Source organism: Triticum dicoccoides, chromosome 3A, assembly GCF_002162155.2.
Source record: "Triticum dicoccoides isolate Atlit2015 ecotype Zavitan chromosome 3A, WEW_v2.0, whole genome shotgun sequence".
Taxonomy (NCBI): domain Eukaryota; kingdom Viridiplantae; phylum Streptophyta; class Magnoliopsida; order Poales; family Poaceae; genus Triticum; species Triticum dicoccoides.
In genome coordinates, this window is record NC_041384.1 from 544,973,847 (window position 1) to 544,988,898 (window position 15,052).

General features: G+C 44.7%; 1 protein-coding gene across 3 annotated transcripts in view; it reads right to left on the reverse strand.

Moving 5' to 3' along the window:
* LOC119269075 (protein TSS-like) overlaps nucleotides 1–8,831 on the reverse strand; it is a 26,220-nt gene extending 17,389 nt beyond the window's left edge. Inside the window, exons 1-12 of one of the 3 annotated variants that reach the window (XM_037550824.1) lie at nucleotides 8,810–8,831; nucleotides 6,921–7,023; nucleotides 6,673–6,734; nucleotides 6,493–6,585; nucleotides 6,332–6,404; nucleotides 5,300–5,662; nucleotides 3,734–3,801; nucleotides 3,498–3,629; nucleotides 2,728–2,769; nucleotides 1,802–2,326; nucleotides 1,567–1,721; nucleotides 919–1,471 (exon numbers count right to left, since the gene is read on the reverse strand). In XM_037550824.1, coding sequence (XP_037406721.1) covers nucleotides 919–1,471; nucleotides 1,567–1,721; nucleotides 1,802–2,326; nucleotides 2,728–2,769; nucleotides 3,498–3,629; nucleotides 3,734–3,801; nucleotides 5,300–5,662; nucleotides 6,332–6,404; nucleotides 6,493–6,585; nucleotides 6,673–6,734; nucleotides 6,921–6,981 — 2,127 coding nt within the window. In that variant the 5' untranslated portion in view covers nucleotides 6,982–7,023; nucleotides 8,810–8,831. Of the gene's footprint in view, nucleotides 1–918; nucleotides 1,472–1,566; nucleotides 1,722–1,801; nucleotides 2,327–2,727; nucleotides 2,770–3,456; nucleotides 3,630–3,733; nucleotides 3,802–5,299; nucleotides 5,663–6,331; nucleotides 6,405–6,492; nucleotides 6,586–6,672; nucleotides 6,735–6,920; nucleotides 7,024–8,011; nucleotides 8,257–8,809 lie in introns of those variants that run through there. The other 2 variants (XM_037550823.1, XM_037550825.1) reach the window with 2 other exon arrangements.
* Between the last annotated feature and the right edge of the window lie 6,221 nt (nucleotides 8,832–15,052).

Genomic DNA, 15,052 nt, shown 5'->3' on the forward strand with positions numbered 1-15,052 from the left:
CCCGGATCTTCATGTGGCAATGGATCCATGGACGGACCCCGTCTAGGGTGGAGGTTCGCAAGTGAAATGGCCCTGGGACTGGCCTTTGCCCCCTTTGCGATGTCCCCGAAGACTCGAATCACATCTTCTCTTGTGTGTCCGCTCAATTTGTGTGGAGCTGCATTAGAGAGGTGGTCGGTGGCAACTGGTGCCACACCAACTTCCCCGACCTATTCGCCGAACTCCAGAACTCCCCCTTGCCCTCTCGCCACATTAGGTGGCTTGAGATTGGAGCACTCGCTTGGACCCTCTGGACGATCCGCAATAAACTTGTGATCCAGCGCATTCCTCTTCGACGGGCTACTAACGCTCTCTTCAAACTGTCTGGTTACTTGCAGCTTTGGCGGCCGCTTAGCCGCCCTCAGGACCGGGACGCCATCTCCGCCTTCATCCCCGACCTCCGCTCGATGGCCGTCCGTCTGACGCCTCCGCTCCCCCCGCCACCGCCGGAACCAGATTAGGCGCTGGACTTGTGCTCCGGCTCCCCCTGTTTTCTTTTTGTTAGGGCTTGTTGAGTTGTGCCCTCAGCAGAACCTTTGTACTTCTTCCTATGAGACTTGGGTGTGTGTTCTGAACTAGTGCTTGTATGTGTGCTCTTGGCGGTTTGCTTTATTTATAAAGCGGGGTGAAAGCCTTTTTCGGTATATCCCCAATATTAGGAAACAAAATATCACATGAACTGTAATGCTGACAGTTATATATGGATTGTATATGATTGCCAAAGATTAATAATTACAGTGGGAAGGAAACTCTATTTTAAATAGGACATTTATTTTCTGAAACTAAATGCTGAAATGAGGAGGGTATGAGTTGGATATGCAGAACACCAGAGGGCAGATGTGAAATCATCACTTGCTATGAAAATTAATGAATTTCTACCTTCTGGTGGAGTCCTGTTTCTGAATCTTTCAACCTTGTAAAGGCGGAATCCAGTAATACATCCTTCAGCAAGATTTCATTCTCGGAGGTGATGCAGTCTCCTTGAAGCGGTTCAACAGATGATGGCTTGACTTTCTGGCTTTCCCCAGAGCTTGTTGCATCAGTCAAACTTTTGTTCCCTGATGAGGATCCCTTGCCAGAAGCATCAACCGCATTCTTCGGATGTTTAAGAGCTTTGAGAGGCTTCCCAAGCCCTTCAATCTTCGTCTCTTTCACATCTTTGTCTACCGTTTTTTTCTTTTCCTTCCCATCACCTTGTTTTTTGTCTTTGTCAGATTTTTTCAGATCTTGCAGGTGCTGAACCCAACAGGCACCAAGTTCCCATCTCATAAATGATTGTTTATCAGTCTCCTCTTCCTCAAGATTTTGAAGACTTTCCTTCAACACGTTCTCAGCATAAGTTTGTGCTGCAGTTAGTTCTTCCTGCCTATGACTTTGTGTTGGTAACTTCTTTTCTCCAGTTGCATTGGCTTCATTTAGGAGCATCCTCAAACTAAAAACAATAAATATATATAATAATGAAAAAAGGGATAAGCAGCATAAACTTCGTGGATAACTAGAAAAACAACACAAAGCATTGCTACCAACCTGTTAATGTTCAATGCATGAGCACCCCCTTCAGGTTGATCCGTGATATCAGCAGGCTTAAAAGAAGTCACAATAGTTTTCTCGTAATTGTTAACCTTTACTACAGCAACGTATCCACAGTATCTAATATTCACGATGCCCAAACTGTCAACATCCTGCAAATTAGAGACAAAATTAAGAGAAGACACTCTATTACCTGAATATGAGAAAGATCACCTTAATTTTGAACTTATACATGTGCAGCAGTGTTTTCATCTGCAGTTATTCCTTTCAAAAGGTTTCTCTCTGCAAGATGCTTAGAGTCCATTCCTGTGGCTCGGTTTCCATCTATCTTAGTGTCCAGCTTGCAGCTTGCATCTGAAGAATCTCTTGTGACAGTGATGCTAAAATTTCCCACCGTCTCAGAATGCAAGACCTCATCTGTCTTGATTGATGTTGATACATCCGTACTCTCCATTACATGCCGGATGGCTGCAATACTTCTAAAGATGGCAACATCTACGAATAGACTGTGCAGTAGGAATGCTCTCCTGTCACGAATTTCCCTCTCCTCAGCAGTTTTGCAAGGCATGGATGTGAGATACATGAACTCATCTGCCCATGGCAACATGTCACTTTTGCCATCCCTTCCCCAACCACCTCCATTGCCTCCCCAAGTTTCATCCTCAGCAGGAAGGGGAGGAAATGTTGATGGTGACTGGGCAGCAATCGGAGGAACAAGCCATGTATTTGCACGATAACCATAAGGAAAATTTCCGAACTGCAACATACAAGCAGATATAGTTAGATCATGATGCAGCATTAGATAGGAAAACTGTTGTCTGATGGCGCATGGAACAGCTGGTTTACAAAAACATGATTCATTATCAAGCTGCACGTAAATATTTAATAATCAAGCGCAACATACTAGAGGAGCACCAAATGGAAGATACTGAATATGAACATCAGCATAACTGTAGAAGGTAGATATTTCTAGAAGACAACCCAAATTGTTGTCTGCTATTTGAAGTGCATTAGAATATGTTCCACTCCTTTTCAGATGAATCATTATGCCCAAGCACACAATAATACAAACACAAAGTCACGGTCTTGTGAAAAGTTTCCATTGAATTTAGAAAAAGATAGGTACAGTGAAACACCCAAAAAGGGGTAACAACATACCTTGTTCCGTTCCAAAAATGCCTTCATAAGATCCTCATATGCCTAATATATATGGAAACACCACAAAGGGTTAAATTCATATAACAAGGTCATAGAAAAGAATTAGAGATACGAAAAATGAGACCACACAGTTGCTTACAGAAATACTTAAATGGTGCTATAAAATTGTTGGCAATTAAGAACCACAAGTAGTTTCTAGAATAGGAATTTTGACACCGTGCCACTGTACAGTTTTGGCAAATTCCATTTTCAAAATCTACAACAATGCACTAGCATGCTCAGGTATCAAATTTTTAGTACGTAGTCGTAGTTTCAATCTGAATAAGTGAAATTGTGAGTTAAGTAGTCCTCCCATACCGCCAGAAAATACAGCAATGCAGATAGTTATTTTCAGCAGTATAAACTTGAAAGGTGAAGGACTCAGTGCTGCTGCCAAAATAGACTTTGCCAATTCAAATATCTTGCAGCTGAGGGAAGTTAGGAATTTTATCCTAATTATGCTTCATCTTCTCTCAGTTACTACTGTACAAAAACATACACACAACACAAATGTTCACACGCATATATACATTAAAATAGATTCAAAATCAAGCTGTTATTTACTACATTCGTCTCTAAAGTGTATATCAGTTCATTGGTCCAGAAGTGGCTACAGCTTTAAGTGGGATATTTAATAACAAAGGTAATACAATAATGAATGCAAGATTATTAGACAACAATTTATATTACCCTAATATAAAAGCTATAACCAGAATGTGAGATAAACGAACATTATCGAATGCTCTGCTGAGATGCCTCAATAGGTCGACAAGATTGTGGCACAAAACACGCTGTTTCCCAAAACTAAAGAACCCCTTTCTCCGAGCTTCAACAATGACAAATTTCCCATTAGAAAGCTTTGCCTGAAAGACAGCCAACAGTTCTCCAATTAGGACACATGCGATCTACTTAGCAGGGATCTTAGCGCAAAAGTGCTGTCAAAGATACAACTATTATCCATTATTACCTCAAGGAAGAAGAGATGGTCATCAGACGGTTGCTCCTCCTGTCGAGGTTGAGTCACTCGCTTTATAACTGATCGAAAGAGTTAGAATAACTCAGCAAACGGAAGAATTTGCCTCGCCAGAGAAATGTTCAGCTCTACAAAGTTCAAGCTGATATCTCATGCTTAGCATTCAAAGTAATGAGGAAAGTGTTAAATTGCATGAACTACCATCTCAAGGACAAACCATGGTGAAGCCGACAGCAAAGATATATGGACAAATAGGTCAAGGCAGAGGTTCCAAATATAAACTGAGGCTGCCAAAATTTCCCAAGGAAGTCATATTGTTTGATTCAGGACCCTGTTAGTCCCATTTCAAATGTTGGCAGTACTACAGCACCTTAATGTTCTTTTGTTGCGAATAAGTTTAGTAGAACGATTAGCATCGGGCATCCCATTCTAATCTGGTGTCCCCATAGGCCCCACGCACCGCTCATGTGGTCCCTAAGCGTCTAAGTCTTATCTCTGCACAAGTTTGTCGCCACTCATTCCTCTTCGGCAAGGACCGCGACCGCATCATTCTGTTCCCCCTCTCTTTTTCCCCAGTGCCTCAACCTCCGGTGCTGCTGACGCTGCTGCAACCTCAGACCACCGCACTGCCAGGCTGTGCCGTCGCTGCTACAAACCCCTGAGATCACTGTGCACCCAGACTGCTACCGCTGTTGCTGTCGCTACTGTAAGGCGGTGCTACGACGGTGATCACAAGGTGCTGTGATGCTGACCACCGGGTGATGCGACGGCGACAACCACTGCTGCGATCAGCGGCGACCGCTGCTACGAGCGCGCGGACACGGTGCTGCTACGGCAACGGCTCCTGCTGCGAGCCAGGGCCACACTATTGCAACGGCGACGACTGGGTGCTGTGAGCAGCGACGGCCACTACTACGAGCATGCAGGCATGGTGCTATGACGGTGACGTCAACTGCTGCGAGTCAGACAGCCTATGCTACAACGGCGACGGCAACTGCTGCGGCCGGACGCCCAATGCTGCGACCGGCAGCGCGCTCTGCAGCAAGCACTGACAGGGGATGCTGCAACGACAGCGGGGCAGTGACGCCCGCTGCTACGAGCGCCAGCTAGGGCTGCTGCGATGACGGCAGGGCTGGTGGGAGCGAGCCGGCTGGCGCTGCTGCTGGCTGTGCTGCATACATGGAGTGCTATGCTGTGAGCCGGCAACGGCGAGGCTCTTGCGGGCGTGGGTGGGGCGTTGCGAGCGAGGGGAGTGGGGGTAGGCTCCGTGCACCCATGTAAGCGTGAGATGTGGGCACCGTCTCTTCCCCGTGCGCGCCTGTGAGCAAGAAATACGGACTTTGTTCTCCTCCTATGCGCGTGTGCTGGGCGAGATCCGATGGCCACGGTGAAAAGCAATCTACGGCTCGGGAGGGGGGCGATCCTGGGCTGGGATTGGTCGGCCGACATGTAGCATTTGCCATAAGTTTACGGTTCAAGTCAGTAGTCATGAAACCGAAGCTTGAAATAGAAAGATCAACTACAGGGTTTTGGTGAGGCTGTGAGAGAGGTTTTACTTACAGTGGAGGGGCGGTGAGAGGTTAGCAAGAGAGAAGAACTCGTAGAATGCTCCAAGGCGGGGGCATGCACCGCTCATCTCCGCCTCCAGCTCCGCCGAGACCGCGTCCTCCTTGGCCGCCGCTGCATCAGCATCCTTTGCAGCTGATTCCTTCGGCAGGGGCGGTGGCGAGCCCGTGCGGCGCCCGCCCGAGGAGGCCGCTGCTGCAGGCTTGGAGCTGGAGTTGGAGGGCTCCTTGGTGGCATCAGCATCCTTGGGGGATGGAGGAGGCGGCGGAGGTGGTGGAGAGCCAAAGGAGGCGGTGCACGCAACAATGTCCAGCAGCCGCCGTATGTGCACCAACGCACTATCCTCGTCATACTCCCCTGCATTGTCAATTTTTAGAGTTTAAGATGTAGGGTTTATGGATGGTTTATCTCTAGGACACTATAGAAGAGAATTTAATAGTAATTCTAAGATATATGGAAATCGAAGACAAAATGATGCAAATGAAGGTGCAGTCAGGTGTATAGGTGCGCAATGGTACAATTTACAAAGCACGCGTCTACAAACAATGGATTTAACCAATCTAAGGGCATCTCTAATCCAACCCCAAAAGTTAACTTCAAAAACCCGCTCTTAAAATCTAACTGCCAAAAAATCCTGTGTTTTTTGTTGTTGCATTCTAATCTAACTCCAATAAAAGAATGCATTAAAATCAAGGTTGTATAACCTAAATTTAGCCATCATCTATGTTAAAAACATCTACTGTTTGCTAACTATTATAGCAAACAACCCTAAAATTAATAAAATTTATTCTGGCACATGGCTAGGGTTTTGGGAAGCGAATTGTGTGGCAGCAGTGGAAGCCAAAATGTTGGAAGGGGAGGGTTGTTTTTTGGGTCAGTCAAAAGGCTTCTGGGAGTTATGCGCGTTTTGGGAATGGATTAGATGAACTTAAGTAAAAAAGGTTTTGGGGGCATCAGAAACTTATTTGGGTTCGATTAAAGATGCCTTGAGAAAATAAATCCTTATTTTGCAGACATAAGATGTACCTTCTACCAGGGTGAGAGTATATGGCTTCAGTGTCGCAATATCGACGCCATCCTTCAAGTGACCATCACGAGTCTGCCGACAAACGAAATAATATAACAGGATTGAATTGCTGTTCGCTGCGGTAATATAGTATGGAGAGAAAAGGAAATGTTATAAATACCTCATGCAAGAGGGAGTAGTTTGTGATTGCACAGGTGGCGGTGTTGACGCAGAGCAGCCTCCTCACATCAATGATCCTGTCCGTGGAAATTCCCTGCACCAAGCAAAGAAGGAATATTTGTTGCTGAAATCATGCATCAAGGAAAACAAACAGTGTAGAAAGAACTGAGGTAGCCTAAACCTTGAGAATGACATCAGACTGATCCGGGAGGTTGACAGTGATATCAATGGCCACAGGGAGCACTAGTAATTCATCAAAGAAATTTGCAAATGATCAGCTCAAGCAAGCAACTATCTCTTTTCAAAAGCAAGCAACTATCTACTCCGACTATTGCAAGCAAAAGCCAATCAAGGTATGCACATTTAGCAACATCAAAATTGTGGAATCACAATCAAAAAAAGCCAATCAAGGTGTCATGGCAACAATACCTTTCTCATCTTTCTTCTTTTTCTCGCCCTTGGCCTTGCCACGCTTGCTCTTGGGTGCCATGGGCGCGCCAAACGGCAAGCAAGCTCAGCACAAGATGCCCACCTAGACCAAACAGTAAAAAATAAAATTAAGTTGGAGTAACAACCTCTACCTAGACATGTGGCATGCGTTAGAAGGAACAGAGTAGAAGAGTCAAGAGAGTGATGGTGGTTGCACAAGTAGGGCTAGAAAACTGAAGTTAGGACAAAACAGGGAGCTGTTCTTGATATGTGTATATATACACACTACGTAGACGTGAAAGAGACACAGTTACACCCCACGACAACAGGATTGACCAGAAAAAGATGTACCAAAGGTGAGAATGAAGTGCAAGCAACAATGGTTGCGTTAACACCATAACATCAATTCAAGTCGACACTATTTTTATCTCCTGTGATTCCAAAATGAGACAATTGCGCATAATGATATATAGATGGTACAACTAACCGAAATCCAAAAAAAATCGTCAAACTCTACGAAGGGATAAGTATAAGGCATATTAGCAGAACCAACGGACGAAGTTACATCTAGTCCATTGAAGAAGAAAAATCGCTTCAACATAAATCTGCGCAAATGATGGATAGAAAGAACGCAACTACAGAAGGGTGCACAAGCAGTAGGGGACTGAAATTCAAACCATGCCTGCAAGTGCAACGATGGACATAGAAACAGACTCAAGAAGTCAAGATGCTAATTTACCATGACATGGGCAGACATGCTCAAAATTGTGGATTCCGCATAACTAATTCACAATAAGACAAAGCTGCTTTGGAAATTGGAAATGCACATGACCGTAGAAAGGATATCCAATTTCGAATGCACACAATAGGAACAATTTAAGAGGGCTTAGCTGAGAAGCCGTGTTTGCTGTTCCATGCTCACACTGCACAACGAGGGAGGCAAGAACAATGTTATGCGCATAAGCATGCATATCGAAACACAGAAGCAACCAGGGGTACCGATTAAGCGCACGCTAAAATGAAAATTGCCAAGAAAAGGCCACACACAAAGAATACATTGAAACCAAATAATAGCAGCTCCAACAATTTACCAATGGCCTGGCTCTCAGCTGCTCTTGACAGTATACCAGCAAGGATGAACTGACGGCCACAGGAAGCAAAATGGAAGGTCAATTTCCCAAGCAATCAGCTAAGATAAGGAGAGAGGCAGCTGGGCTGAGGTAGGTGCACTGTCTACAAACTAGGCATTACTGGGATGGAGGTCAGGAGCAGAAGGGGCAGCAGTAGTGAGCAGAGGAGCCTAAGAGAGGGAGGGAAAGATAACGAAAGGGGTTGTGGGCGGGGTTGATAAGGGTGGAATGGTGGAGATTTAAGATAGGGTCCTCATTGGCCCGGTCCGGTTCTCCTTCCTCTCTTTTTTTGCTGACATGAAATGCCGGTCCGGTTCACTGGAAATTAAATCGTCGTACGGTGGGCCAGTGACGGAGCCGCGCGTTACAGTTTTGTCGCCGTGGTTCAGGACATGGAGGAAATATTTCTTCGGCGGCGGGCCAGATTCGCGGGAGAGGATGGCGGAGGACGGGATGGAGTTCCCCGCCCGACGGAGAACCGAACCCCTCTCTCTCTCTCTCTCCGCCGTCCGCATCCAGGCCGTCGCCGCGCTGCCCGGCGAGCTCGTCTGCCGCATGCCAAGTTCGGCGGCCCCGCCCGAGCTCGGCCTCGTTCCTCTCCGTGCTCTGCCAGCTAGCTCCTCTCCGGCATCGAGCTCCTCTGGCCTCCTCCTATGCCCGCGCCCCCGTTTCGCGCCGCCAACTCCAACCCCACGCGATGCAGAGAAACGGGATCGAGAGAGCAGACCAGAGGGAAAGAAGAGAGGAGAAGGGCACCACCTCGACGCCGGCCCGTGCTCACGCCGTGCACGAGCTTTTCCTCGCGCCACCAGCCAGCCATCATCCTGCTGCCGAGGACGAGGCCGACCGCATCCTCGACCCCGCCATGGCCAGGACCAGCGAGGTGGCCTGCCCATCCCGCGCGTGGGGCGCGGACAGCTTCTGGGTCTCGTCGACTTCCCGCCGTTCCCCCAACTCCCCCGCCTCGTCGCCGCTGCTGTTTTTCCTTCTTTTTTTTCTCTTAGGCGATGCGCTGAGGAAGGCATGGGATGGATTTGGAAAATTACCGCAACAGGGAAATATCAGGTGCTACGGTCCAAAATGTGAACATGGTTCTACACGCACCCATGTAAATACCCCCTCCGTTCTTAAATACTGTATAATTCTTTCTAAAGATTTCGACAAGTGAGCAAAATGAGTGTCTACACTTTAAAATATGTCTACATACATTCATATGTTATAGTCTATTTGAATGTCTAAAAAACTTATATTTAGGAATAAAAGAAGTAGTAAATTAAAAATAATTATTAGGAAAAACTACAACCATTCTAATCATGTGTGAAGTTTTATGAAGAAGACACTCGTGGTATTCTTGGTGAAGAAAAATAATTGAGACATTACTATTCATTAAACAGTAGTATTTTTTAACATAGCTTTGATTTGTCACTTTTATCTAGAATACCACCGATGTAATTTCTTTGTGAAACTTCATACGCTGGTATATCAGTTGACTATATATGTTACAACAAATATTCAGATTTTTATTATTTTTTTCTGAATTTACTATTCATAAGGGAAGCGTGTGGAACCATGTTCATCAAATCCACGTCCATGCTACCGCCCCTTAGGTGGTACCATGATACGAGCTTTTGGGAGCCGTTGGATCTCAGGTCCGACGACATCTGAGGAGCTATTGTATTTGCGAGCAATTTTAAAACTCTCGAATATTTTTTGTGCAAAATGTTCAAGAGCTCCGAGTCAACTACCCACGAACCTGTATCGCGGTATCACTTAAGGGCCGGTAGCACCTGATATTTTCCCCTTAGGGCAACTCCCATGACTTCACCAAAACGAACATCGGACACGTCATCCGCGAACAGTGATAGGGGACGATCATCCAATTTAGTGCATCAAATGTTCACCATTTTTTCTATATCTATAGCACTAAAAATAATTAAACCCCATAATTATATTGTGCGAGTATTTCAGTGCAATAATAATTCAAATATAAATATTACAATGCAAACATGAAGTTTTGCAATAAGGATAGTTTGGATTTGAATTCAATTTATTCGGGCACATTTTTAAGTTATTCCCTTGAAGCGTTCCTCGATGGCAAATATGTTGATACAATTGGATAAAATCCTCAAACATCGCCGGATTCTGCTCGGAAGTTCAACAGGATCACTCAACTTGCAGGCCATGGCGAACTCTCATCCTCCTCAATTCTGTTGTGCACAATCACACAAACTGTCAACGCCTCCGATAATGAATCTGCATTTCATAATTTTATATGTCCTGAAATAATCGCAGAATGGCTATGGAGCACTCAGTTACGTATCAAACGTATCTATAAAAAAATTTATAGTTAAATGATATCCATACATATAGAAGTCCAAACACGATGAAATTTTTTGACGATTTTTTCTGGACAATAAAAAACTCGGGAAGCTTTTGGGGAGGACGGGAAGACCCGCGAGGGCCCCACAAGGCAGGGGCGCGCCCTAGGGGGTAGGGTGCGCCACCCTGACTTGTGGGCCCCTCACGGCTCCATTTTCCCTTATTCCTGACCTATAAATTCCTAAATATTTAAAAATCCTCGAAGCGAGACCTGAAACAATTTTATTGCCGCCGCAAGCCTCTGTTCCGAAGCGATCCCATCTGGAGCCCTATTGTAACAACACCCCCATGCATTAAGTTGTTCTTCCCTAATAAAGTTTCCCAATCATCATGATTACTATGTTAATCACCACCTTGATCCAAATTCAAATTGAAATTGAAAGTCAAAATATTATTTCTTCAAACAGTAAATCAAAAATGTTGATAATAGCCCACATAATTCCCAAGTAATAGTCATGAAGACATCAACCATGTTGGAATTCCCAAAATGCCCCAAGAAATATTTAAAGTGGACCAACAACACTTATTTAAGCCATTTAAATTCAAACTCAAATTTGGATAATTCCAAATGGCCTGAAACTTTTTGAGCAACCCTAAAATATTGTCTAGTATTTATGTGAAAGGTTTTGTATTTAACTACATTAATTTAGTAGCTAAATAAATACAAAAAAAGAAATAAATAAAAGAAATAGAAAAAGAAAAGGAAAAACAGATCAGGCCACCGTGCACTTGGAATCTATAAGCACAGTGTTGGCCCAAACCAGCCTGCCTCGGCCTTTCTCCTACCTCCCGCCAAGGAGAGGCAGAGGCCATGGTGTGGTGCATATTACTCCTTGAGCTTGCGTTCGTTTTTTCTTTGAAGAGAAAAGGGTGATGCAGCAAAGTAGAGATAAGTATTTCCCTCAGTATGAGAACCACGGTATCAATCCAGTAGGAAATAAAGCACAAGTCACCGAATACCTGCACAAATAATCAAACAACTTGTACCCAACGCGATAAAGGGGTTGTCAATCCCTCTACGATTACTTGCAAAAGTGAGATCTGATAGAGATAAATAAACGACAAAGTAAATATTTTTGGTTTATAGATCGGAAAGTAAAAGATTGCAAAATAGTATATCAGAAACTTATATGATGGAAAATAGACCCGGGGGCCATAGGTTTCACTAGAGGCTTCTCTCAAGATAGGAAATAATACGGTGGGTGAATAAATTACTGCCGAGCAATTGATAGAAAAGCGCAAAATTATGACGATATCTAAGACAATGATCATGAACATAGGCATCATGTCCGCGTCAAGTAGACTGAAGCGATTTTGCATCTACTACTATTACTCCACACATCAACCGTTATCCAGCATGCATCTAGAGTATTAAGTTCATAAAGAACAAAGTAACGCATTAAGCAAGATGACATGATGTAGAGGAATTAACTCAAGCAATATGATGAAAATTCCATCTTTTTATCCTCGATGGCAACAATACAATACGTGCCTTGTTGTCCCTACTGTCACTGGGAAAGGACACCGCAAGATTGAACCCAAAGCTAAGCACTTCTCCCATTGCAGGAAAAACCAATCTAGTTGGCCAAACCAAACCGATAGTTCGAAGAGAATTACAAAGATATCAAATCATGCATAAAAGAATTCAAAGAAGATTCAAATAATATTCATAGATAAGTTGATCATAAATCCACAATTCATCGGATCTCTACAAACGCACCGCAAAAGAGTATTACATCGAATAGATCTCCAAGAACATCAAGGAGAACATGGTATTAAGAATCAAAGAGAGAGAACATGCAAATGGGAATGACATGAAGGAATGCGATGCACCAGAGTCAAAAAGTACTTTAGCTGGAATATCATTAACAGGAAGGTTACCCATGATCACATCTGACGAGTCCTCTGTCTGAGCTGCATTCATCAAATTAACCTTGGCATGCTTGGGGTTATGCTTGACAATAGATGTATTTGTCGATCTGACAGGAGGAGGAGGAGGAAGACGCCTCTGGTTGAGACACTTGTTGGCATAGTGACCCTTCTATTGGCACTTGTTGCACGTGACCTCTGAAAGCGGACGGTGATACGGAGCACTCGATCTTGGAGCTTGAGACGGAGTCTTGTTCTGAAAGCCAGGGTTGGGTGGGTGGGAAGAACCACTGCCACCTTTGCTCTTCTGCTGATACGGCTGACGGAACGGAGGAGGAGGAAGCCAAAACTTTTGCTGCTTGGCCACTTGAGTAGAGGAAGAAGGAGTAACATCTCTGACTCGCTTCCTGGAAGCATCACACCTCAACTGAGCAGCCTCTTGCTTCAGTGCCATGTTGTAGAACTCATCGTACCTCAAGGGCTAAAAGAGGACAAGAGCGAGCTGAATTTCTTCTCTGAGACCACCCCTGAACTGATATATCATGCTCTTCTCATCAGGCACGTCCTGCTTGGCAAAGCGGGCAAGCTTCTGGAACAATTTGTTGTAGTCATAGACAGACAAAGAGCCTTGCTTCAGATTGCGAAATTCCTCACGCTTGCTTTCAACCACGCTCTGCGGAATATGATGAGCTCAGAAATCTCGACGGAAATCATCCCAAGTGATAACACGTCCACCTCTGGAATCCTTGTACTGCTAGAACCATTTTGCAGCTTGATCTTTGAGTTGGAAGGAAGCGAACTTGACAAAGTCCTCAGGCCTGACGTTACTGCACTCGAAATGCTTACACAGATCCACAAGCCAATCGTCAGCATCGGTTGCCTCAACACAATTGCTGAAAGTCTTTGGCCCATTAGCAAGGAACTGGTTGAGTGTAGCAAAGTGACTCTGGTTGCTGCCTTGATTCCCTTGACTGCCTTGATTGCGCTCTTGAATAATTTGCATGATCAGCTGAGTGTTAGCATTGGTTGCGGCCATCACAGCTTGCCGTGCCTCTAGAGGAGGTGGAGGCAGTGGCAGATCAGGATTCAGAGTCGTGCGCGTTGGAGGAGCCATCCTGAAGAGGTTGACCACCATTAGCACATTGATCGATAAATATTGAAGTTGAATCCAACGGAATGAAAATTGCAACATATAGTCTTCACATCCGAACAAAATGAACGAATGCATTCCTCTTTTAATGGTCACATATCCATAAATTGAGAAGCCACGCAGAATTAAGGTAGAGAAATAAATCAACAAGGTACGGATCAAGAACGAATAATCGGTAAGAAATCCCAATCTCAAACCAATATCCGTGGAAGAAGAACTAGAGCTACTAGAATTCCCACCTATGAAACTCCCGAACCTTTCCGGTTATGCAATCAGGTGTTGGGGATACAGGGGAAGCATAATATCTCACCCAAACTAGCAAATCCTACATCCAGTTGTATCCATCCTTCAACACATAACCAAGAAAACTTCGGAAACCATCTACCTCAACCTTCGAAAAGCATCCGTTATACAAGTTATGGCGATACTCCCGAACTCCCGCCCCAGTACTGGGTGGCGTCGAGGTTATCTCACCAACGAACTGCATAAAAGAGATTTTTGATGTCGGCGAACATATCTCAAGTATTCCAGAATTGCAACGATAAAATTATGATGACAACACCTCAGAGCTCAACTCCCCGGGACACTTCCACTAAACCCCTGACAGGAGGCACCAAGTCAATGTTCTCATCATAAGCCATCGGAATGATTCCAAGATACTCGCGTGATCCTAAAAAAAATTAGTGAAATTTGAGAAGAGAAGAGTCAAAACTCTACGTCAGGATGCCTTACCAGAGCGATGAGGAGACTGGGAAGTAAAAAGAATTCCTAAGCTCTCCGATATATAATTCCTAAATGACTTAAAACATTTTTCTAGACACAACTCGGCTGCTAAAAACGATCAAGCAATGGGGCTCCTAAGGTTGGGGAAGGCTCTGATTACCAACTTGTAACGCCCTCGATGCGGCTATAGCTCCCACGTGTCGAGGCACGACTAGACATAACCGCATTGAAAGCAATGTCGCAAGTCAGGCAATCATTACAACATCCCATGTAATATATAATAAAAGGGGGAGATACATAGTTGGCTTAGACTCGCCACATCACATCAAAGTACATGAATAACATCCATCATACAAACACTCATGGCCTGACTACGGCGCCAAAATAGAAGAAAACCCAACATGCGACAAGGCCCTGAATCGAATCCCCAACTAGGCACCACTACTGATCATCGGGAAAGGAAACATAATAACGCTGAGAGTCCTTGTCGAACTCCCACTTGAGCTCGTAATCATCACATGGAGCGGAATCACCTGGACCTGCATCTGGAGTTATAGTGATCTGTGAGCCACAGGGACTCAGCAATCTCGCACCCTCGCGATCAAGACTATTTAAGCTTATAGGTATGGCAAGGTAAAATATGAGGAGCTGCAGCAAGTGACTAGCATATATGGTGGCTAACTTGTTCGCAAAAGAGAGCGAGAAGAGGAGGCAAAGCACGAGCGAGAAGCTAGGGGAACAGCCTGCGCAAACATTACTCCAACATCGTGTCCACTTCCCGGACTCCGCCGAGAAGAGGCCATCACGGTAACACACACAGTTGATTCATTTTAATTTAGTTAAGGTTCAAGTTATCTACAAACGGACATTAATAAATTCCC